The sequence below is a fragment of the Pseudophryne corroboree genome, chromosome 2 (genome assembly GCF_028390025.1).
Source record: "Pseudophryne corroboree isolate aPseCor3 chromosome 2, aPseCor3.hap2, whole genome shotgun sequence".
Taxonomy (NCBI): domain Eukaryota; kingdom Metazoa; phylum Chordata; class Amphibia; order Anura; family Myobatrachidae; genus Pseudophryne; species Pseudophryne corroboree.
Window position 1 is genome coordinate 526971362 of NC_086445.1, and position 25849 is coordinate 526997210.

General features: G+C 40.8%; 1 protein-coding gene across 1 annotated transcript in view; it reads right to left on the reverse strand.

The window, feature by feature from the left end:
• The window catches only part of LOC135050937 (uncharacterized), a 402015-nt gene that overhangs the window by 204141 nt on the left and 172025 nt on the right, over window positions 1–25849 (reverse strand). The window contains exon 3 of the mRNA XM_063957177.1: window positions 19003–19151. Within this exon, the coding sequence (XP_063813247.1) occupies window positions 19003–19151 (149 nt within the window). The remainder of the gene's footprint in view (window positions 1–19002; window positions 19152–25849) is intronic.

Here is a 25849-nt window from a genome sequence, read left to right on the forward strand (position 1 = left end):
CTTTCCTAGGATCAAGTGCTTGTTACACTTTCCTAGTCACTATTGCTGGTTACGCTTTCCTAGGATCTAGTGCTAGTTACATTTTCCTAGGCGCTAGTGCTGGTTACACTTTCCTCAGCTTTAGTGCTGGTTACACTTTTCTTGGCTCTATTGCTGATTACACTTTTCTAGGCTCTAGTGCTGGCTACACTTCCCTAGGCACTAGTGCTGGGTAAACTTTCCTAGGGTTTTGTGCTGGATATACTTTCCTAGGCTTAAGTGCTAGTTACACTTTCCTAGGATTGAGTTCTGGATATAATTTCCTAGGCTCTAGCGCTGGTTACACTTTCCTGGTCTCTAGTGCTGGTTACACTTTTCTAGCCTCTATTGCTGGTTAAACTTTAACAGGCTCTAGTGCTAGTTACACTTTCCTAGGTTCTAGTGCTGGTTACACTTTTATAGGATCTAGTGCTGGATACAATTTTCTAGGCTTTAGTGCTGGTTACACTTTCCTACGATTGAGTGCTGGATAATCTTTCCTAGGCTTTAGTGCTGGTTTCACTTTCCTAGGCTCTAGTGCTGGTTACACTTTCCTAGGATCTAGTTCTGGCTACAATTTCCTAGGCATAATTGCTGGTTACACTTTCCTAGGATCTAGTGCTGGTTAAACTTTCCTAGGCTCTAGTGCTGGTTACATTTTTCTAGCCTCTATTGCTGGATACACATTCCTTGGCTCTAGTGCTAGTTACACTTTCCTAGGATCTAGTGTTGGTTACACTTTCTTAGTATCTAGTGCTGGTTACACTTTCCTAAGCTCTAGTCCTAGTTAACTTTCCTAGGATCTAGTGCTGGTTACAGTTTTCTAGGCTCTAGTGCTGGTAACACTTTCCTAGAATCGAGTGATGGATACACGTTCATAGAATCGAGTGCAGGATACACTTTCCTAGGCTCTAGTGCTGGTTACACTTTCATAGGCTCTAGTGTTGGTTACACTTTCCTACAATCTAGCGCTGGTTACACTTTCCTAGGCTGTAGTGCTGGTTACACTTTTCTAGGCTCTATTGCTGGTTACATTTCTCTTGGCTCAAATGCTGGTTACACTTCCCTAGGCTCTAGTGGTGGGCAAACTTTCCTAGGATCTAGTGCTGAATACACATAGGTTCTAGTGCTGGTTACACTTTCCAAGGACCTAGTGCTGCATACACTTTCCTAGGCTCTAGTGCTGGTTACACTTTCCTAGGAACGAGTAGTGATTACACTTTCCTAGGATCTAGTGCTGGTTACACTTTCCTAGGCTTTAATGCTGGTTACACTTTCCTAGGCTCTAGTGTTGGTTACACTTTCCTAGGATCTAGGGCTGGTTATACTTTCCTAGGCTGTAGTGGTGGGTACACTTTTCTAAGCTCTAATGCTGGTTACACTTTCCTAGGTTCTAGTGCTGGTTACACTTTCCTACGATCAAGTGCTGGTTACACTTTCCTAGGATCAAGTGCTTGTTACACTTTCCTAGTCTCTAGTGCTGGTTACGCTTTCCTAGGATCTAGTGCTAGTTACATTTTCCTAGGCCCTAGTGCTGGTTATACTTTCCTCAGCTTTAGTGCTGGTTACACTTTTCTAGGCTCTATTGCTGATTACAATTTTCTAGGCTCTAGTGCTGGCTACACTTCCCTAGGCTGTCGTGCTGGGTAAACTTTCCTAGGGTCTTGTGCTGTATACACTTTCCTAGGCTCTAGTGCTGTATACACAATCCTAGGACACTATCCTAGGCTCTGGTGCTAGTTACACTTTCCTAGGATCGAGTTCTGGATATAATTTCCTAGGCTCTTGCGCTGGTTACACTTTCCTAGTCTCTAGTGCTGGTTACACTTTTCTAGCCTCTTTTGCTGGTTATACTTTCCTAGGCTTTAGTGCTAGTTACACTTTCCTAGGCTCTAGTGCTGGTTACATTTTCATAGGCTCTAGTGTTGGTTACACTTTCCTACAATCTAGTGCTGGTTACACTTTCCTAGGCTGTAGTGCTGGTTACACTTTTCTAGGCTCTATTGCTGGTTACACATCTCTTGGCTCAAGTGCTGGTTACACTTCCCTAGGCTCTAGTGGTGGGCAAACTTTCCTAGGATCTAGTGCTGAATACACATAGGTTCTAGTGCTGGTTACACTTTTCTAGGCCCTAGTGCTGCATACACTTTCCTAGGCTCTAGTGCTGGTTACACTTTCCTAGGAACGAGTGGTGGTTGCACTTTCCTAGGATCTAGTGCTGGTTACACTTTCCTAAGCTTTAATGCTGGTAACACATTCCTAGGATCTAGTGTTGGTTACACTTTCCTAGGATCTAGTGCTGGTTATACTTTCCTAGGCTGTATTGGTGGGTACACTTTTCTAGACTCTATTGCTGGTTACACTTTTCTAGGCTCTAATCCTGGCTACACTTTCCTAGGTTCTAGTGCTGGTAACACTTTCCTACGATCTAGTGCTAGTTACACTTTCCTAGGATCAAGTGCTTGTTACACTTTCCTAGTCTCTAGTGCTGGTTACGCTTTCCTAGGATCTAGTGCTAGTTACATTTTCCTAGGCCCTAGTGCTGGTTACACTTTCCTCAGCTTTAGTGCTGGTTACACTTTTCTAGGCTATATTGCTGATTACAATTTTCTAGGCTCTAGTGCTGGCTACACTTCCCTAGGCTGTCGTGCTGGGTAAACTTTCCTAGGGTCTTGTGTTGTATTCACTTTCCTAGGCTCTAGTGCTGTATACACTTTCCTAGGATCAAGTGCTAGTTACACTTTTCTAGTCTCTAGTGCTGGTTACGCTTTCCTAGGATCTAGTGCTAGTTACATTTTCCTAGGCCCTAGTGCTGGTTACACTTTCCTCAGCTTTAGTGCTGGTTACACTTTTCTAGGCTCTATTGCTGATTACAATTTTCTAGGCTCTAGTGCTGGCTACACTTCCCTAGGCTCTAGTGCTGGGTAAACTGTTCTAGGGTCTTGTGCTGGATGCACTTTCCTAGGCTATAGTGCTAGTTACACTTTCCTAGGATTGAGTTCAGGATATAATTTACTAGGCTCTTGCACTGGTTACACTTTCCTAGTCTCTAGTGCTGGTTACACTTTCCTGGTCTCTAGTGCCGGTTTCACTTTTCTAGCCTCTATTGCTGGTTATACTTTCCTAGGCTTTAGTGCTAGTTACACTTTCCTAGGCTCTAGTGCTGGTTACATTTTCATAGGCTCTAGTGTTGGTTACACTTTCCTTCAATCTAGTGCTGGTTACACTTTCCTAGGCTATAGTGCTGGTTACACTTTTCTAGGCTCTACGGCTGGTTACACATCTCTTGGCTCAAGGGCTGGTTACACTTCCCTAGGCTCTAGTGGTGGGCAAACTTTCCTAGGATCTAGTGCTGAATACACATAGGTTCTAGTGCTGGTTACACTTTTCTAGGCCCTAGTGCTGCATACACTTTCCTAGGCTCTAGTGCTGGTTACACTTTCCTAGGATCGAGTGCTGGTTACACTTTCCTAGGATCTAGTGCTGGTTTCACTTTCCTAGGCTCTAATGCTGTATACACTTTCCTAGGATCGAGTGCTGGATATACTTTCCTAGGCTCTAGTGCTGGTTACACTTTCCTTCTCAAAGAAAGTCACGTGGAGCATGACGAAACGCGTTAGACCCTCTTCGGCTTACCTGCTGGACCGGTTTACCCTGTTTAACAAGCATTTTGCCTAAACAAGTACCGTGATTCACACCATACGAGTGGCACTGGTATCTTAGCCCTCGCAGCAGCTCATCAACTCTCCTTCACGCCGCCTCCGTCATCGTGGCCCGCTGATCGGCACCAGCATTAAAGTTTCTACAGCGGCATTTAAACATCACCATACCGCTTCTGCAACAGTACTCCTCCAAGTGCATTGCTGCACCCTCCCTCCCAGTAACAGCTACGTGGTGGGCATTGCGGGACAACTTAACCGAGGACGCTCGGTTATAACCAGCCCACTTGAGAGATTACTTTGCTTTCTTTATTTACTGGAGCTAATTTAATTAATAGAGTCAAATATTCAATTCACGGGACTGCATCACCGTGTATAAGTTTGTGGATCATCCCATATCTAGTTTCTCAATGTGCATCCAGGATACATTACGCCTTTTATTGCTCTATATGCATGTTGCAAATTGTTGCCGCTCTTTATTACAACTGCTTGTTCTAATTAATGCAGTAGTTTTTCAGTACAGGGTAACTGGACATTTTTTCTTTTAGGTCTAGCATTTAGACCAGTTATTCTATTTAATGATTCTTTATTTCATATTTATGGTGATATATATTTATATTGTATAATAAAACTTTTTTAAACCAATTTGATCTCAGCACACGTCAGCTTTCTTAATTATTGTTCCCATCTCCATTGCGCAGCTGTCTCTTTTTTCCATATTTAGATTTCTTCATATAGGCATTTACACTGTGCCTACACAGCAGCGCACTGGACCTGTGGAACTTCTTATATAATAATTTATCTTTAGGCGCTTTACAGCAGTTTTTGTTTGTTCTAGTGCTGGTTAAACTTTCCTAGGTTCTAGTGCTGGTTACACTTCCCTAAGCTCTAGTGCTGGGTAAACTTTCCTAGGATCTTGTGTTGGATACACTTTCCTAGGCTCTAGTGCTGTATACACTTTCCAAGGATACTTTCCTAGGCTCTGGTGCTAAATACACTTTCCTAGGATCGAGTTCTGGATATAATTTCCTAGGCTCTAGCGCTGGTTACACTTTCCTGGTCTCTAGTGCTGGTTACACTTTTCTAGCCTCTATTGCTGGTTAAACTTTAACAGGCTCTAGTGCTAGTTACACTTTCCTAGGTGCTAGTGCTGGTTACACTTTTATAGGAACTAGTGCTGGATACAATTTTCTAGGCTTTAGTGCTGGATACACTTTCCTACGATTGAGTGCTGGATAATCTTTCCTAGGCTTTAGTGCTGGTTTCACTTTCCTAGGCTCTAGTGCTGGTTACACTTTCCTAGGATCTAGTGCTGGCTACAATTTCCTAGGCATAATTGCTGGTTACACTTTCATAGGATCTAGTGCTGGTTAAACTTTCCTAGGCTCTAGTGCTGGTTACATTTTTCTAGCCTCTATTGCTGGATACACATTCCTTGGCTCTAGTGCTAGTTACACTTTCCTAGGATCTAGTGTTGGTTACACTTTCTTAGGATCTAGTGCTGGTTACACTTTCCTAAGCTCTAGTCCTAGTTAACTTTCCTAGGCTCTAGTGCTGGTTACAGTTTTCTAGGCTCTAGTGCTGGTTACACTTTCCTAGAATCGAGTGCTGGATACACGTTCATAGAATCGAGTGCAGGATACACTTTCCTAGGCTCTAGTGCTGGTTACACTTTCATAGGCTCTAGTGTTGGTTACACTTTCCTACAATCTAGGACTGGTTACACTTTCCTAGGCTGTAGTGCTGGTTACACTTTTCTAGGCTCTATTGCTGGTTACATTTCTCTTGGCTCAAGTGCTGGTTACACTTCCCTAGGCTCTAGTGGTGGGCAAACTTTCCTAGGATCTAGTGCTGAATACACATAGGTTCTAGTGCTGGTTACACTTTCCAAGGACCTAGTGCTGCATACACTTTCCTAGGCTCTAGTGCTGGTTACACTTTCCTAGGAACGAGTAGTGATTACACTTTCCTAGGATCTAGTGCTGGTTACACTTTCCTAGGCTTTAATGCTGGTTACACTTTCCTAGGCTCTAGTGTTGGTTACACTTTCCTAGGATCTTGGGCTGGTTATACTTTCCTAGGCTGTAGTGGTGGGTACCTTTTTCTAAGCTCTATTGCTGGTTACACTTTCCTAGTTTCTAGTGCTGGTTACACTTTCCTACGATCTAGTGCTGGTTACACTTTCCTAGGATCAAGTGCTTGTTACACTTTCCTAGTCTCTAGTGCTGGTTATGCTTTCCTAGGATCTAGTGCTAGTTACATTTTCCTAGGCCCTAGTGCTGGTTATACTTTCCTCAGCTTTAGTGCTGGTTACACTTTTCTAGGCTCTATTGCTGATTACAATTTTCTAGGCTCTAGTGCTGGCTACACTTCCCTAGGCTGTCGTGCTGGGTAAACTTTCCTAGGGTCTTGTGCTGTATACACTTTCCTAGGCTCTAGTGCTGTATACACTTTCCTAGGACACTATCCTAGGCTCTGGTGCTAGTTACACTTTCCTAGGATCGAGTTCTGGATATAATTTCCTAGGCTCTTGCGCTGGTTACACTTTCCTAGTCTCTAGTGCTGATTACACTTTTCTAGCCTCTTTTGCTGGTTATACTTTCCTAGGCTTTAGTGCTAGTTACACTTTCCTAGGCTCTAGTGCTGGTTACATTTTCATAGGCTCTAGTGTTGGTTACACTTTCCTACATTCTAGTGCTGGTTACACTTTCCTAGGCTGTAGTGCTGGTTACACTTTTCTAGGCTCTATTGCTGGTTACACATCTCTTGGCTCAAGTGCTGGTTACACTTCCCTAGGCTCTAGTGGTGGGCAAACTTTCCTAGGATCTAGTGCTGAATACACATAGGTTCTAGTGCTGGTTACACTTTTCTAGGCCCTAGTGCTGCATACACTTTCCTAGGCTCTAGTGCTGGTTACACTTTCCTAGGAACGAGTGGTGGTTACACTTTCCTAGGATCTAGTGCTGGTTACACTTTCCTAGGCTTTAATGCTGGTAACACATTCCTAGGCTCTAGTGTTGGTTACACTTTCCTAGGATCTAGTGCTGGTTATACTTTCCTAGGCTGTATTGGTGGGTACACTTTTCTAGACTCTATTGCTGGTTACACTTTTCTAGGCTCTAATCCTGGCTACACTTTCCTAGGTTCTAGTGCTGGTAACACTTTCCTACGATCTAGTGCTGGTTACACTTTCCTAGGATCAAGTGCTTGTTACACTTTCCTAGTCTCTAGTGCTGGTTACGCTTTCCTAGGATCTAGTGCTAGTTACATTTTCCTAGGCCCTAGTGCTGGTTACACTTTCCTCAGCTTTAGTGCTGGTTACACTTTTCTAGGCTCTGTTGCTGATTACAATTTTCTAGGCTCTAGTGCTGGCTACACTTCCCTAGGCTGTCGTGCTGGGTAAACTTTCCTAGGGTCTTGTGCTGTATACACTTTCCTAGGCTCTAGTGCTGTATACACTTTCCTAGGATCAAGTTCTTGTTACACTTTTCTAGTCTCTAGTGCTGGTTACGCTTTCCTAGGATCTAGTGCTAGTTACATTTTCCTAGGCCCTAGTGCTGGTTACACTTTCCTCAGCTTTAGTGCTGGTTACACTTTTCTAGGCTCTATTGCTGATTACAATTTTCTAGGCTCTAGTGCTGGCTACACTTCCCTAGGCTCTAGTGCTGGGTAAACTTTCCTAGGGTCTTGTGCTGGATACACTTTCCTAGGCTATAGTGCTAGTTACACTTTCCTAGGATTGAGTTCTGGATATAATTTACTAGGCTCTTGCACTGGTTACACTTTCCTAGTCTCTAGTGCTGGTAACACTTTCCTGGTCTCTAGTGCCGGTTACACTTTTCTAGCCTCTATTGCTGGTTATACTTTCCTAGGCTTTAGTGCTGGTTACATTTTCATAGGCTCTAATGCTGTATACACTTTCCTAGGATCGAGTGCTGGATATACTTTCCTAGGCTCTAGTGCTGGTTACACTTTCCTTCTCAAAGAAAGTCACGTGGAGCGTGACGAAACGCGTTAGACCCTCTTCGGCTTACCTGCTGGACCGGTTTACCCTGTTTAACAAACATTTTGCCTAAACAAGTACCGTGATTCACACCATACGAGTGGCACTGGTATCTTAGCCCTCGCAGCAGCTCATCCACTCTCCTTCACGCCGCCTCCGTCATCGTGGCCCGCTGATCGGCACCAGCATTAAAGTTTCTACAGCGGCATTTAAACATCACCATACCGCTTCTGCAACAGTACTCCTCCAAGTGCATTGCTGCACCCTCCCTCCCAGTAACAGCTACGTGGTGGGCATTGCGGGACAACTTAACCGAGGACGCTCGGTTATAACCAGCCCACGGGAGAGATAACTTTGCTTTCTTTATTTACTGGAGCTAATTTAATTAATAGAGTCAAATATTCAATTCACGGGACTGCATCACCGTGTATAAGTTTGTGGATCATCCCATATCTAGTTTCTCAATTTGTATCCAGGATACGTTACACCTTTTATTGCCCTATATGCATGTTGCAAATTGTTGCCGCTCTTTATTACAACTGCTTGTTCTAATTAATGCAGTAGTTTTTCAGTACAGGGTAACTGGACATTTTTTCTTTTAGGTCTAGCATTTAGACCAGTTATTCTATTTAATGATTCTTTATTTCATATTTATGGTGATATAAATTTATATTGTATAATAAAACTTTTTTAAACCAATTTGATCTCAGCACACGTCAGCTTTCTTAATTATTGTTCCCATCCCCATTGCGCAGCTGTCTCTTTTTTCCATATTTAGATTTCTTCATATAGGCATTTAAACTGTGCCTACACAGCAGCGCACTGGACCTGTGGAACTTCTTATATAATAATTTATCTTTAGGCACTTTACAGCAGTTTTTGTTTGTTCTAGTGCTGGTTAAACTTTCCTAGGTTCTAGTGCTGGTTACACTTCCCTAAGCTCTAGTGCTGGGTAAACTTTCCTAGGATCTTGTGTTGGATACACTTTCCTAGGCTCTAGTGCTGTATACACTTTCCAAGGACACTTTCCTAGGCTCTGGTGCTAAATACACTTTCCTAGGATCGAGTTCTGGATATACTTTCATATGCTCTAGCGCTGTTTACACTTTCCTAGTGTCTAGTGCTGATAACACTTTTCTAGCCTCTATTTATTGCTGGTTACACTTTCCTAGGCTCTAGTGCTAGTTACACTTTCCTAGGATCTAGTGCTTGTTATACTTACCTAGACTCTAGTGCTGGTTACACTTTCCTAGGATCTAGTATTGGTTACATTTCCTAGGCTCTAGCGCTGGATACACGTTCCTAGGATCGAGTGCTGGATACACCTTCCTAGGCTCTAGTGCTGGTTACTTTCCTAGGCTCTAGTGCTGGTTACACTTTCCTCGGTTCTAGTGCTGGTTACACTTTCCTACGATCTAGTGCTGGTTACACTTTCCTAGGATCAAGTGCATGATACACTTTCCTAGTCTCTATTGCTGGTTACACTTTCCTAGGATCTAGTGCTAGTTACATTTTCCTAGGCCCTAGTGCTGGTTACACTTTCCTCGGCTTTAGTGCTGGTTACACTTTTCTAGGTTCTATTGCTGGCTACACTTCCCTAGGCTGTGGTGCTGGGTAAACTTTCCTAGGGTCTTGTGCTGTATACACTTTCCTAGGCTCTAGTGCTGTATATACTTTCCTTGGACACTTTTCTAGGCTCTGGTGCTAGTTACACTTTCCTAGGATCGAGATCTGGATATAATTTCCTAGGCTCTAGCGCTGGTTACACTTTCCTGGTCTCTAGTGCTGGTTACACTTTCCTAGTCTCTATTGCTGGTTACACTTTTCTAGCCTCTATTGCTGGTTACACTTTCCTAGGCTTTAGTGCTAGTTACACTTCCCTAGGCTCTAGTGCTGGTTACATTTTCATAGGCTCTAGTGTTGGTTACACTTTCCTAGGCTGTAGTGCTGGTTACACGTTTCTTGGCTCAAGTGCTGATTACACTTCCCTAGGCTGTAGTGCTGGTTACACTTTTCTAGGCTCTATTGCTGGTTACACATCTCTTGGCTCAAGTGCTGATTACACTTCCCCTAGGCCCTAGTGCTGCATACACTTTCCTAGGCTCTAGTGCTGGTTACACTTTCCTACGAATGAGTGGTGGTTACACTGTCCCAGGATCTAGTGCTGGTTACACTTTCCCAGGCTTTAATGCTGGTTACACTTTCCTAGGCTATAGTGTTGGTTACACTTTCCTAGGATCTAGTGCTGGTTACACTTTCCTAGGCTGTATTGGTGGGCACACGTTTCTAGACTCTATTGCTGGTTACAACTTTCTAGGCTCTAGTCCTGGTTACACTTTTCTAGGTTCTAGTGCTGGTTACACTTTCCTACGATCTAGTGCTGGTTACACTTTCCTAGGATCAAGTGCTTGTTACACTTTCCTAGTCTCTAGTGCTGGTTACGCTTTCCTAGGATTTAGTGCTAGTTACATTTTCCTAGGCCCTAGTGCTGGTTACACTTTCCTCAGCTTTAGTGCTGGTTACACTTTTCTTGGCTCTATTGCTGATTACACTTTTCTAGGCTCTAGTGCTGGCTACACTTCCCTAGGCCCTAGTGCTGGTTACACTTTCCTCAGCTTTAGTGCTGGTTACACTTTTCTTGGCTCTATTGCTGATTACACTTCCCTAGGCTCTAGTGCTGGCTACACTTCCCTAGGCACTAGTGCTGGGTAAACTTTCCTAGGGTTTTGTGCTGGATATACTTTCCTAGGCTTAAGTGCTAGTTACACTTTCCTAGGATTGAGTTCTGGATATAATTTCCTAGGCTCTAGCGCTGGTTACACTTTCCTGGTCTCTAGTGCTAGTTACACTTTTCTAGCCTCTATTGCTGGTTAAACTTTAATAGGCTCTAGTGCTAGTTACACTTTCCTAGGTTCTAGTGCTGGTTATACTTTTATAGGATCTAGTGCTGTATACAGTTTTCTAGGCTTTAGTGCTGGTTACACTTTCCTACGATCGAATGCTGGATAATCTTTCCTAGGCTTTAGTGCTGGTTACACTTTCCTAGGCTCTAGTGCTGGTTACACTTTCCTAGGATCTAGTGCTGGTTACACTTTCCTTGGCTCTAGTGCTGGTTATACTTTCCTAGGCTGTGGTGGTGGGTACACATTCCTAGGTTCTATTGCTGGTTACATTTTCCTAGAATCGAGTGCTGGTTACACTTCCCTAGGCTCTAGTGGTGGGTAAACTTTCCTAGGATCTAGTACTGCATACACTTTCCTAGACTCTAGTGCTGGTTACACTTTCTTAGGCTCTAGTGCTGCATACATTTTTCTAGGCTCTAGTGCTGGTTACACTTTCCTAGGATCGAGTGCTGGTTACACTTTCCTAGAACCTAGTGCTGCTGGTTACACTTTCTTAGGCTCTAGTGCTGTATACACTTTCCCAGGCTCTAGTGCTGTATATAATTTCCTAGGCTCTAGTGCTGGATACACTCTCCTAGGATCGAGTGCTGGATATACTTTCCTAGGCTCTAGTGCTGGTTACACTTTCCTTCTCAAAGAAAGTCACGTGGAGCATGACGAAACACGTTAGATCCCCTCATTGGTTTACCTGCTGGACCGGTATACCCTGTTTATCATGCATTCTGCCTAATCAAGTACCGTGATTCACACCATACGAGTGGCACTGGCATCTTAGCCCTCGCAGCGGCTCATCCACTCTCCTCCACGCCGCCTCCATCATCGTGGCCCGCCGATCGGCACCAGCATTACAGTTTCTACAGCGGCATTTAAACATCACCATACCGCCTCTGCAACAGTACTCCTCCAAGTGCATTGCTGCACCCTCCCTCCCAGTAACAGCTACGTGGTGGGCATTGTGGGACAACTTAACCGAGGACGCTCGGTTATAACCAGCCCACGGGAGAGGTAACTTTGCTTTCTTTATTTACCGGAGCTAATTTAATTAATGGAGTCAAATATTCAATTCAAAGGACTGCATCACCGTGTATAAGTTTGTGGATCATCCCATATCTAGTTTCTCAATTTGCATCCAGGATATGTTACACCTTTTATTGCCCTATATGCATGTTGCAAATTGTTGCCACTGTTTATTACAACTGCTTGTTCTAATTAATGCAGTAGTTTTTCGGTACAGGGTGACAGGACATTTTTTCTTTTAGGTCTAGCATTTAGACCAGTTATTCTAGTTAATGATTCTTTATTTCATATTTATGGTTATATATATTTATATTGTAAAATAAAAATTTTTAAACCAATTTGATCTCAGCACACGTCAGCTTTCTTAATTATTGTTCCCATCTCCATTGCGCAGCTGTCTCTTTTTTCCATATTTAGATTTCTTCATATAGGCATTTCACTGTGCCTACACAGCAGCGCACAGGACCTGTGGAACTTCTTATATAATAATTTATCTTTAAGCGCTTTACAGCAGTTTTTGTTTGTTCTAGTGCTGGTTAAACTTTCCTAGGTTCTAGTGCTGGTTACACTTCCCTAAGCTCTAGTGCTGGGTAAACTTTCCTAGGATCTTGTCTTGGATACACTTTCCTAGGCTCTAGTGCTGTATACACTTTCCAAGGACACTTTCCTAGGCTCTGGTGCTAAATACACTTTCCTAGGATTGAGTTCTGGATATACTTTCATATGCTCTAGCGCTGTTTACACTTTCCTAGTCTCTAGTGCTGATAACACTTTTCTAGCCTCTATTTATTGCTGGTTACACTTTCCTAGGCTCTAGTGCTAGTTACACTTTCCTAGGATCTAGCGCTTGTTATACTTACCTAGACTCTAGTGCTGGTTACACTTTCCTAGGATCTAGTATTGGTTACATTTCCTAGGCTCTAGCGCTGGATACACGTTCCTAGGATCGAGTGCTGGATACACCTTCCTAGGCTCTAGTGCTAAATACACTTTCCTAGGATTGAGTTCTGGATATACTTTCATATGCTCTAGCGCTGTTTACACTTTCCTAGTCTCTAGTGCTGATAACACTTTTCTAGCCTCTATTTATTGCTGGTTACACTTTCCTAGGCTCTAGTGCTAGTTACACTTTCCTAGTCTCTAGTGCTAGTTACACTTTCCTAGGATCTAGTGCTTGTTATACTTCCCTAGACTCTAGTGCTGGTTACACTTTCCTAGGATCTAGTATTGGTTACATTTCCTAGGCTCTAGCGCTGGATACACTTTCCTTGGATCGAGTGCTGGATACACCTTACTAAGCTCTAGTGCTGGTTACACTTTCCTAGGCTCAAGTGCTGGTTTCACTTTCCTCGGATCTAGTGCTAGTTATACTTTCCTAGGCTGTAGTGGTGGGTACACAATCCTAGGCTTTAGTTCTGGTCATGCTTTCCTAGTATCTAGTGCTGGTTACACTTTCCTAGGACCGAGTGCTGGATACACTTTCGTAGGCACTAGTGTTGGTTACACTTTCCTAGGCTCTAGTGCTGTATACACTGTTCAAGTCTCTAGTGCTGTAGACACTTTCCTAGGATTTAGTGCTGGTTACACTTCCCTTGGATCGAGTGCTGGATATGCTTTCCTAGGCTTTAGTGCTGGTTACACTTTCCTAGGCTCTTGTGCTGGTTACACTTTCCTAGGATCTAGAGCTGGTTACACTTTCCTAGGCTCTACTGCTGGTTACACTTTCCTAGGCTCTAGTGTTGGTTACACATGCCTAGGATCTAGTTATGGTTATACTTTCTTAGGCTGTAGTGCTGATTACAATTTCTAAGCTCTATTGCTGGGTAAACTTTAAACTTTAACAGGATCATGTGCTGGATACACTTTTCTAGGCACTAGCGCTGTATACACTTTCCTTGAACACTTTCCTAGGCTCTGGTTCTAGTTACAGTTTCCTAGGATCGAGTTATGGATATACTTTCCTAGGCTCTAGCGCTGGTTATACTTTCCTAGTCTCTAGTGCTGGTTACACTTTTCTAGCCCGTATTGCTGGTAGAGATGTGCGGGTTCGGTTTTACTCGGGTTTTTCAGATTTTTCTTATTGGCTATCCAAATCGCGTAACATCCGTGAGCCAATATGATGCCGTTTTGAGACCTGAGTAAATCTGAGTAAAACCAAACCCGCACATCTCGAATTGCTGGTTACACTTTCGTAGGATCTAGTGCTGGTAACACGTTCCTAAGGTTCTAGTGCTGGTTACACTTTCTTAGGATCTAGTGCTGGATACACCTTCTTAGGCTTTAGTACTAATTACACTTTCCTAGGATCGAGTGCCGGATACACTTTCCTTGGCTCTAGTGCTGGTTACACTTCCATAGGCTCCAGTGCTGATTACACTTTCCTAGGATCTAGTGCTGGTTACACTTCGCTAGGCTCTAGTGCTGGTTACACTTTTCTAGGATCTAGTGCTGGTTACACTTTCCTATGCTCTAGTGCTGGTTATACTTTTCTTGTATCTAGTGCTAGTTATACTTTCCTAGGCTGTAGTGGTGGGTACACATTCCTAGGATCTAGTGCTGGTTATACTGTCCTAGGATCTAGTGCTGGTTACACTTCCATAGGCTCTAGTGCTGTTTACACTTTCCTAGGCTCTAGTGCTGCGTACATTTTCCTAGGCTCTAGTGCTAGAATCACTTTCCTAGGATCGAGTGCTGGTTAAACTTTCCTAGGATCTAGTGCTGGTAACACTTCCCTAGGCTCTAGTGCTGGTTACACTTTTCTAGGATCTAGTGCTTATTACACTTTCCTAGGCTCTAGTGCTGGTTACACTTTCCTTGTTTCTAGTGCTAGTTATACTTTCCTAGGCTGCAGTGGTGGGTACACATTCCTAGGCTCTAGTGCTGGTTATACTTTCCTAGGATCTAGTGCTGGTTACACTTCCATAGGCTCTAGTGCTGGTTACACTTCCTTAGGCTAAACATTCCTAGGATCTTGTGCTGGAAACACTTTCCTAGGCTGTAGTGCTGTATACACTTTCCTAGGACACTTTCCTAGGCTCTGGTGCTAGTTACACTTTCCTAGGATCGAGTTCTGGATATACTTTCCTAGGCTCTAGCGCTGGTTACACTTTCCTAGGATCTAGTGCTAGTTACACTTTCCTAGGTTCTAGTGCAGGTTACACTTTCCTAGGATCTAGTACTAGTTATACTTTCCTATGCTGTAGTGCTGGTTACACTTTCCTAGGATCTAGTGCTAGTTTCACTTTCTAGGCCAGAAATTTTCAACCTTTTACAACTCGCGGCACACTGAACAAGATTTAAATATTGCCAAGGCACACTCACATATAATGGATATGCATGGTGCAGTTGCGTGTCCTAAGATGTCATGTCGCAGCTTCTCCATAGGTAACGCCTTAGCCACATCTGAGAAAGCCAGAAGAGCCCAACACTGCCCGGGCTCAAAATTAGAACTGGCTCTGCAACCACTAAACCCACCAGTATTGACTGTTCCAGGGCCTCAGTAGCGGCAAAACACTGACGGGCCTGGCAGTGCTTCTAAGGTGGCACACCTGGAGACTGTTCAGGGCACACCAGTGTGCCACGGCACAGTGGTTGAAAAACACTGTTCTAGGCTGTAGTGCTGGTTACACTTTCCTAGGCTGTAGTGCTGGTTAAACTTTCCTAGGCTCTAGTGCTGGTTACACTTTCCTAGGCTCTAGTGCTGGTTATACTTTCCTAGGATCTAGTGATGGTTACACTTCCATAGGCTCTAGTTCTGGTTACACTTCCCTAGGCTTTACTGCTGGGTACAATTTGGGTTGGAGGGGCCATGCTTTTTTTTCAGAGTTTTTACATTTTATCATAGAAACAGCTACTACAAGTGTCAATGCTGCTGATGATCATTGTCTTTAGCATGGATAAAATTTGCACAAGCATCAGGTAACCACAACCGATACACTTTCTGACATTTCAGTAGGCTTATACTTACCTCCCAACATGACTCTTTCCAGGAGGGACAGAATGCTCTGTTCCTAGACTCCCCTCTTAAATTATGATTGCCGTCACCTGTGTAGAATTAGTTAGTACAGGTGACAGTAATCATACATTAAGAGGAAAGCCCAGGAACAGGGAAATTGTCCCTCCTGGAAAGGGTCTTGTTGGGAGATATGGGTTTATGCATGTTTGTATTGTCCATATTAACATTTACATGCATTTACTATACATTGCCTATTAGAAACTACTCCTGTTCTGCTTCTCTGAACACAAGTGTAGGTATGATCATGATGCATCTCACTCTTTATTCTGCTTTTTTCCTTGGCCCATTTTCTGAGAATGTTCAGTGCCATAATATGCAAAATATGCACTGCAAAAGGGTGTGCTACTGTATAACTGAGCATCAGCCCTTTATGCATCTTTATCTTCTTGTAATAATGTACCAGTTAAAGGGGAAAATAAGGCAATCAGATGGCATTCCCTCTGCTTAACCTTTCTCTACAGGCTGCCCTTAACATTTCTGAGTCAGTCAATGCTGTGGTAGTGTGATCCTAGCAGTATGCTTGAAGATGGTTTGAAAGTTAAAATTAATTGTCACAATGCATACTGGAAGTGGAGCAAATATGAGTTCTATTATTGCAGCAAACATACCTGACATCTGTCAGCTTGACATGTCTTCACTGTATAAATCCGATAACTAAGTGCCACACAATGTACTAAATAAGTGTGACACACTTTTGATTAACACATTACAGCAAAAAAGATAATTGAAAAGAAGTCTGTGACATGAATGATAAAACTTGCAGCTTAAAATGTAACACAATGCATGGCAACTGTGGTCCAACAAAAATGTAAATGTTAAACGTGTGTGGTATAACTAAAATGTAAGCACTTGGTACAGTAAATCAGAGATCATCATACACAGTCACAGCCTTACACTTAACAATTGCAATACATTTGCAGTATTTGAATGTATTCTTTCTGTCGAAGTGAAAAAATTTACATACACATCACATACAAACTCCAAACAGATGGGTCTCTGTTCGTGCGTTTTGCGCATATACGGTAGCCTACGCATTCACACAGACAAGCCACAAAGATCTATTCAACACATATTTCATACAACACATAAATTAAACATGTCAAGCACCAGACATTATAATGTATTTATATAAGAGAGTTATAACATCAGATATATATGTATTATTGGAACGTAGCAAGATAAACATGTCATGCTTGATGTCAAAATGATCAAGGGAATGAGTGTGTTAATTTGATAGATGTGGTTAGATTGTAGCACATTGCAATGATTAGTTATGATTAAAGGTAGGAATATGAAGCCACAATTCTAAAGTGAACAAATGAATCTTCCTGGAAGACAGCATGGCTAATCCCTAGGATGTCATCTTCAAGGCTGGACGTTGCTTGCATATAAACTGACCAATAACACATCATGAATGAGAGATTTCCCTCCCCTGGACCAATAACAGACATGTACTTCCCCCAAATACACAGTATATAGGTATTTTCCCTCACCCAAGAAGTGTTGTTTTCTGCTGCTGTTGTTTCGTTGCTGTTGAGGCAGATTCTAAAATGGAGATGACTGTTCACTGAGCATGGGACAGGGTGAAGTATGCTGGCTGCAATGGATTCTTTTGTAACTACAAATGCTTCTTGTGTGATTGTAGCTCTGTAACCATATTTATATATATTATAACCATATATATATATATATATTGGACATGTGTTATATTGTATGCATATCTTTTAATATCAAATCTATACATCTCTGAGCGTTGGACCTCAGCCACTGTGTTCGATTACTTGTTTTCTCTTAAGGGATGTAGTGTTTGCGACGTACAGCGCACTTTTATTGTATATGGTAATAAGATGCGCCTTGCATCCGCAGCATATATTAAGGCTGGCATTTTAAATATTTATTAGAAATAATCTGAACTTCTCACTTCGTACTAGTCACTTTTGTAAAATGTATTCTGGCTGAATAGTGATATATTCGGATAGATGGTGCATGCTTTAAGAGAGTAAAACTCTGACGCAGAGACTAAGTCATTGCTATCTCCTGTGCAGGTGCCATGTTTCAGAAGATATCACCAGAAAAATGGTGCCACTGCATGGAAGTAATTACTCATTATATATATATACACCACTGGAATTGACTCATGTCACCATATACTGTAATTTGCCATCATAGAGCCTGATGCATCACTTGCAACCAGCGTTGGACTGGGGCATGAAGAGCCCACCGGTGGAATGTAGTGCTAGCGGCTCATGTTTGGGGTGTGGCCAGTCTCCAGAGGGGGTGTGGCCAGCCACCATAGAGGCTTAGCTAACCATTAGAGAGTGCATGATCTGTGCCCCTTTAGAAATATATATATAGTACACACTGCTAATGCAAGCATGATAATGTACCAAATTAATAACAGGAATCCGTTGTAGACAATACACCATAGTCCTCTGCAGTATAAGGTAACATATGTATATTTCAAGCGGACAGTGTGGAACCTGAGGACCCAGGCAGTGGGGTCCACCGAGGAAGGGGGGTTTCCCTGTGGGCCAGTCCAACCCTGCCTGTACAAATTACTTTTAAACTGTGGTAAGTTTTATGGTGTTAAAGGTTGTAATTTATTCAGAATTACCTGGTGTTTAGTAGGACTTACAACCATAGGGGGCAATTCAATTCCAAATGATGTGCTGTTGATGTGTGTGGTTGCACAAATCACATGAAATCCTAGTAGGGCAACATCGCTCATTTTACTGTGTACTCCTTTGGGAATCCAAAGGAAAATAAGCATGTTGCAGTCACTATGTGCCACTGTTGTCAAGCTGTTCTTATGACACATCACATACATTTCTTTAAATTTAATTGCCCCCTTAAAACTGTTAACCAATCCCAGCAGTGAGTTGTACTGTATCTGTCAGTAAGCTAAATTACATTCTGACTGTCATCTGGGATTTTTTTGTAACACGTGACCATGTGCTAATTGAGTAGTGATGACACATTTGCTCTTGCTCTTTTGGGTAAACCTTATTATATGCAGTATACAACAGCAGGCACAATTATGCAAAAAAAGAGGTTTGGAAATTAGTGATGTGCCACCCTGTCACAAATTAGAACCATCACTAGTATGCAATGTAAAAGGTCATATCATCAGCTTACAATAGCCAACGCAGATAGATACTGGGTTGCTTATTTTTTTTTACTTTTTTGCATAAGTGTCTATATGTAACCCCATATATTAACTTGATCGCTCAATTGTAAGGTATATTCTGGAACACTTAATATGTTTAAATACAAATTTCTGCAAATAATACCTCCTAACCCGGACATTGCCCACTTGGGCATCATTACATATGTAAAATTGCACATTAAACATTAATGACTTGTATTTCTTGTATGCTACTACACTACCTGGTACTGTCCAAGGCTCTTTCCTTTTGGCATCATCGAAGCAGAGAGAGGAGGAAAGTTTAACATATATGAGGGACTGTAAGCATTGGCAGGTACAGAAGGCACAGGTGCTCTGAACCAAGGGCCACCAGGAATGGGCACTGCAGCTCCTAGACATAGATAAAAAAAACAAAAACCATGTAAATTTATATTAAAGCAGATTACTAACAAGGCTAACAAAATGTCTAATCATCACTTTCCACAAAAAAAATCTATGACCATTTACAAAATGTATTTTCAGTACTGTGTCCAAACTTTGTTAAAATCCCTAATCATTCAGTAAACAATCCATATTACAAGTCTAACTTTAATCCAATCCATTAATTTAGGACTAATAAATACAAAAGAGTTGTGGCTATCTTATGTATTATTAGTATTATTATTATTATTATATACAGTGGCATAAAAAAGTTTTTGCCCCTTCCTGATTTCTTCTATTTTTGCATATCTGTCAAACGTATTTGTTTTAGATCTTGAAACAAAACTAAATATGAGACAAAGACATCCTGAGTAAACACAAATACAATTTATAATTGATAATTTCATTTCCTGAAGGAAAAAAGTAAATTCAGCTACATTGGAGGGTTCTCGAACATGAACTGTCTGTTAAAGGTCCTTTCACAGCATCTAAATTTCATTGTAGTCAGCACTGAGTATAGACTGGAGTAGAGAGAGGTGGGAGACCAGATAAGAAGAGTTTGCAGTAGTCCAGTCCAGAGATGACCAGTGAATGGATGAAGGACTTCATTGCCTCCAGGGTGAGAAAGGGTCTGATCAGGGGCGTATCTGGAGAGGAGGAGGCCTGTGTGCATGCTCTGTCTGGGCCCCCTCCTCTCTAGCTGACAGCGCTGTAGCTCTGGGCACTAGGGGACCCTAGCACTGTCCCAGAGCCTAAAAGGCATTTGCAGATCCCTGGAAAAATGGGGCAGCAGCCATTTTGCAGTGTTTTAACTATTGCACATGCACGAAACACTGAGAAATTTGCGCTGTGCCATTTTCCCAGTGACTTTTGAAGCACTGCTGCTGCACTGCGAGACTCTGGAGAGCAAGTATGAAAAATAATGGGTGCAGGGTGTGCAGTTTGGGACCCCGGGGGCCTGTGTACAACTAACACACTGCACCCATTATAAATACGCCAGTGGGTCTGATCCTGAAGATATTTCAGAGATGGAAACTGCAGGAATGCGAATGGCACTACCTGTGTGGTTTGAAGGAGAGGGAGGAGTCAAGGATATTTCAAAGACAGCGCACTTGTGGGTTTGATGAGATAGTGGTGCTGTCAATAGTTAATGAAATTGATGGAGGTGAGGTTTTTTGGGAGGATGTGAAGATTATCAGCTCAGTCTTAGATATATTAAGTTTAAGAAAGCGTTGGGACATACAGGAGGAAATAGAAGAGAGACAGCTCGAGATACGAGTTAGAAGAGAGGGGTAAAAGTCAGGGAAGGAGGTAGATCTGAGTGCCATAAGCATAGATATTATATTGAAGGTTAAGGGGCCGATTTATCACCATCCGCTTCTGAGGATGCCCATTCCGCACTGCGATAACTGACTACATTGCATGTATATATCAATTATAGCATGCAGGGTCAGAGTTTGCGAGAAAGCACTGTCCTTGTGATGCCACTCTGCAGCATTATCGAGGTATATCTAGTATGTGCTGCGCATACGATCCTCCCCATTCCGGCTGGAGATCGTGTGATATAGGAACACTGCATTAAAATTGTCAACAATTTGTATAAAAGATTAGTGCTGGTAAATATATTACCACAACTACAAAAGTGTATTATTAAGAAGAAAAACTAGGAGCTATTATGGGTGCAGGAATAAAATACAAAAATAAACAAAAGTGCATAGATGTGAAGCTATGGTAAAAAGTAATGACAATACAGATAAGAATTTAAAAATATTACATTGGCACAGAAATTATATAGTCAGAGAAGTTTAGAAAAACAAAAACATTCACTAAGAACAGCAAGAACAACTCCTTGCAATGTCCAAACAAGGAGTTCAGTAAGTAGTGTCTAGGATATGCATACAGCAGGTGTTTGAAGTGGAGAGTCACCTATCTAACAGCAGTTTTATAAAAGTGGTCCTTCAGAAGCAAAGATGGCTGGTAGAATGTTTTACTCCTGTTTAACTCTGGTATAACTCAGATTTAAGGTATACAAATCAAATACCACTGTGAACAAAAATACTTAGTAGAAAATCCAATGCAGCCTACCAAACATTGCTTATGTATGTATGTATGTATGTATGTATGTATGTATGTATGTATGTATGTATGCATAACAAACATTATTACAAATAACCCCCAATACCCTCCCACTACAAATGCAGGCAAAAAAAGTCTAAAACAAACAGTGATAGGGCAGGATACCATCACTGATCCATAATAAATGCCTTAATTCAGATTATTAACTGCTTATATAAATTGTACTAGTCAGCAGTTCATTCATCCTGAGCCCACAAAAGTAGGACATTTATATAGCAGTTCAGTATAGATGGTTGTAAGTGGTCACATGTAAAGAATTTGAGGGTATTAAAAGGTGATTTTTTATTTACAGTGTAAAAATGATAGCAAGTGTTTTTCTGTAAATTAAAGTTTCTATATTATTTTGGGTTACATTAAAATGTCTGTAATATGAATTTGAAACAGTTTGAAAAATATTTGGAAATAAACAAACTCCCATAAGCAAGTTCAAAAACTAATTTCCCATTTAGACAATACCTCCACAAACATGTCCCAGAAAATTTGTATAGAAAATGACATGTCTTTATTGACCAGATTTTACTATTTAAGTACATTATTATTCATTAGTTGGGGTGTACCATATGTGAAAAATGTATGTAACTGACATCTATGCAATTCAATTATTATGTGTGATGTACATCTCTCTTGTGGGTTCATTGTAGTGTACTAGAGGAATTTGTGTGTTTTATTTACATGTGCCTGTGATGGACCAATAAATTGAGCAACCACCACTCTTTGTATCACAGTAAACCCCTTAAGCCTGCCGCACACTTTAAGATTATCTGTCCAACCAATTCACTGGCTGAAACAAAAATCTGGTAATGGATGAGAGCAAATGTCAATCGACCATTTGAACCAAAACACTGGAAAATATACAAAAACTGTAAACAACCATTTTTATCTGTTTTCCAGTGTTTCGGAGCAAATGATCGATTTTGTTTGCTCCCATCCATAACCAGATTTGCACTCAACCCACAGTTGGTTGATTGGGTGAACAGAAAATCTTAAGGTATATGGTCAGCTTTTGTTTAGACCACTGTAGTTAAAGCATGAAATTTGGAAGCTTTACCACGAAAACTGTTGATATTAAATGTATTTCCTTTATTCTCTAATCCTTAAAGATATTGCCAGCATTAGTGGTTTTAGTGAAGGACAGATAAACTGTTATACAATGTGTCTCAGTAGGAGACTTCTGGTTTCACAGAACAATTTAGCTTGATTAAAACTACAGATATTAATAGCACAAGGTATTATTCATATCATGAAGATGGAACTTGAAATAAGTATTTATATTTTAAAAGAATACAACTAATTTCTATATATTGTTATATATAATGTAGGTTTTCATTTCTGCACTGTATTGTAAAATGAGAAAATTCATTATGCTTACAAAAGAAGTAATAATGTTATTGGATTAAGTTATCTACTCTAGATTGGCATGGCATGTGACCTTATGCAACTATTTTTGAGATGTTTCTGTTTGACTTGAGAGCCTCTTCTATAGAGATAGTCAAAATTAACTTGCCTGCACAGTCGATCCATTCTTGCGATGCCGAACGCGCGGGACAGCGCATCGGCATCGAATCGGGATCGCAAGGTGACTTTCACCTTGCAATCTGCACTAACTTTTCTTACAATTTTGATTATATAGTCAAAATCGTAAGAAAAAAATCTCACCGTGTGTATATACTTTGATAAATATTGAAACTGGATTGGCGGTTGACTCATTATTCTTAAATCTGAAATTGGATATTTCAGTGTACTAACCTCATATGAGAAGATCAGAATGTGGATTTCAAAAGTTTTTAGTGAAGTGTGAATCTTAATAAAATCGCTACTTTTCAGCATCTCTTATAATTACATTTAATTTTCCATAATCAATGTTTGACTTTGTTAATATCTGCCTCACTGATTCCCAAATTATTGAATATATGCTGTGGCAAAAATTTTTTTTAATGTAACTCAGTACTTTTCAATGTAGTTTTGATCATCAAAATAAAAGAAACAAAACATTTCCTAACAGTAATACTAAAATTCTATATTATACTTAACATATATTTTTGGAGGTTAAAAACACATCACGACAATGTTTATATGCAGTGTATAAACAGGTACATTTTAAATAGCATCTCTTTGGCATTAGCATCTTATGCATCCATAGCATCTTTGTGACATTAAAGAAGTAATGCTTTAATGTCAAAAATGGTATCAGTCAATAAACTCCAGGGCAGGATACAGTACTACAGCTATAATATTCCTTACCAGATGAGTTTAAATAGAAAGTAGGAAACACGTTTGTATGCAGTATTTCATTAAATGTCATGGTATTTATCTCTACTGTAACATTTGGGGAATGTATGGCTTAAGAATACAATAATATTGATGAAAGTCTCCTTTTTTGCAGCTTTAGTAAATCTTTGTAAAAGGAGAAAATCAAGTCAATATTTATATACATGTGTTCAAATATTTGCTCATATTACTCAATCTACTGGACTAGGGGTCATTTCCTATAGCAGTATGCAGTGAGCCACAGCTCAAAAGCTATTTGTGGAGTTATTGCACCTGCTTATGGATAGAAATTGGTGGTTTAACCGTCAATGGTCACCATCGATGGTGCCATCAGTGATGAAAATCATTGGCATGAAACAATCGATGGTGAACCAGTAATTATGTTGTGTACTTTATATGCATATGTGATCTATTCTATGTAGTTAATGCACACGTCAGCCATCAAGTTAGTCCTCGAGAGGAGGAAATCTGATCAGCCTGTGGCAAGACATATTAAAGAAGTCAAACATGGCCTTGCTACTCTACAGTATAACATTGTAACCAAAAGTTACTACAACTAGAAGCAAGGTGGATACCCCGCCATATTTTGGTAGCCATTTTTGGTTTCAAGTGTACATTTATTTGATCTTAGGACCTGATTCAGAGATGTATGATATTGCACATCTGCAGGGAAGCAGCTGTGCAATACCATACAGCTAATATGCTAATGCAGCAGGAGGCATCTGGTGTAAATTTGGCGCCTCCTGTCTCCTTCTGTGATCCACTGCTGTGCATCAAGATGCACCATGTGATCACTCTGTGTAACCATCGGTCATCTGAATACCCTTTAGGTTACTCAGATTTCCGTCTCAGGTCCGCAAACAGAGGCCATTAGCATGCATGATTTTATGGTCAAGTACGATTAGAAGTGATTGTACGCCACCTAGGTTTTGTGAATACTATCCCTATGGGGGAGTCCCACTTGTTAGTTAATTGTAAGGTGAGGACATGGTTTGATGACCATGTTGCACCTGAGTGCTATAACCCCTTGCAGTTGATATTGGTTATTGAATCCCATCATGAACTGTTTCAGTTTAGTTTGCCACTTTTTTATTGTTTCTTTTTGTTTACAGCAATCATTTTAGCTGCTTGTCTTTATCCCAAATTTATTCACAATTTAATTAAACTGTATTCAATTATTCATGAAAATGTTTTTCAATAAACACATTCTGCTGTAATTTGCCATACTTAAGTCTGCTGGTCTATATTTTTGCTTAATGTATACCGTAGCATGTTTTTGTGGTTATGGAAAACTGTGGGGGTTTATAAGATGAGTTAAGCGTCAGGAAGCATGCTGAGTCATACACAGAGATCAATAGTATGAATGCACAATATTTATTAATACACATAAATTCTAGAGAATAGATGTAAAGTATAATACAGGTTGAGTATCCCTTATCCAAAATGCTTGGGACCAGAGGTATTTTGGATATGGGATTTTTCCGTATTTGGAATAATTGCATACCATAATGAGATATCATGGCGACAGGACCTAAGTCTAAGCACAGAATGCATTTATGTTTCATATACACCTTATACACACAACCTGAAGGTCATTTTAGCCAATATTTTTTATAACTTTGTGCATTAAACAAAGTGTGTGTACATTCACACAATTCATTTATGTTTCATATACACCTTATATACACAGCCTGAAGGTCATTTAATACAATATTTTTAATAACTTTGTGTATTAAACAAAGTTTGTGTACATTGAGACATCAAAAAACAAAAGTTTCACTATCCCACTCTCACTCAAAAAAGTCCGTATTTCGGAATATTCCGTATTTCGGATATTTGGATATGGGATACTCAACCTGTACTCTAAGCCAGAAACTAGAATTTATATGCACAGCAGTCTGTATCTGCTGTAATTTGTGATGTCACCCTGATGGCACTGCATGAGGTGGGCTCTGAACATCCCTTATAGGGTTTGCAATAAAATATTTTTAAAATTGTCATAGCAATTGAAGAGCTTGAATATCTTCAGCTTTGGTCTAACAGATTTCCTCTTGGCCGTTTTAACTGGGTACATACTTGTCCAATCCTCAGCAGATCAGATCAGACTGTTTACACAATCTTATTGCAGATCTGCTCGCAGATTCTACATCCAATCCACACATACGGTACACATTTGTTACATTTTTCAGCAGAGCTCCATTCTGTGTCTGATGAAACTATCTGATGAAAAAATGAATTTGGCTGCGGAGGAAGGGGAATTTATTA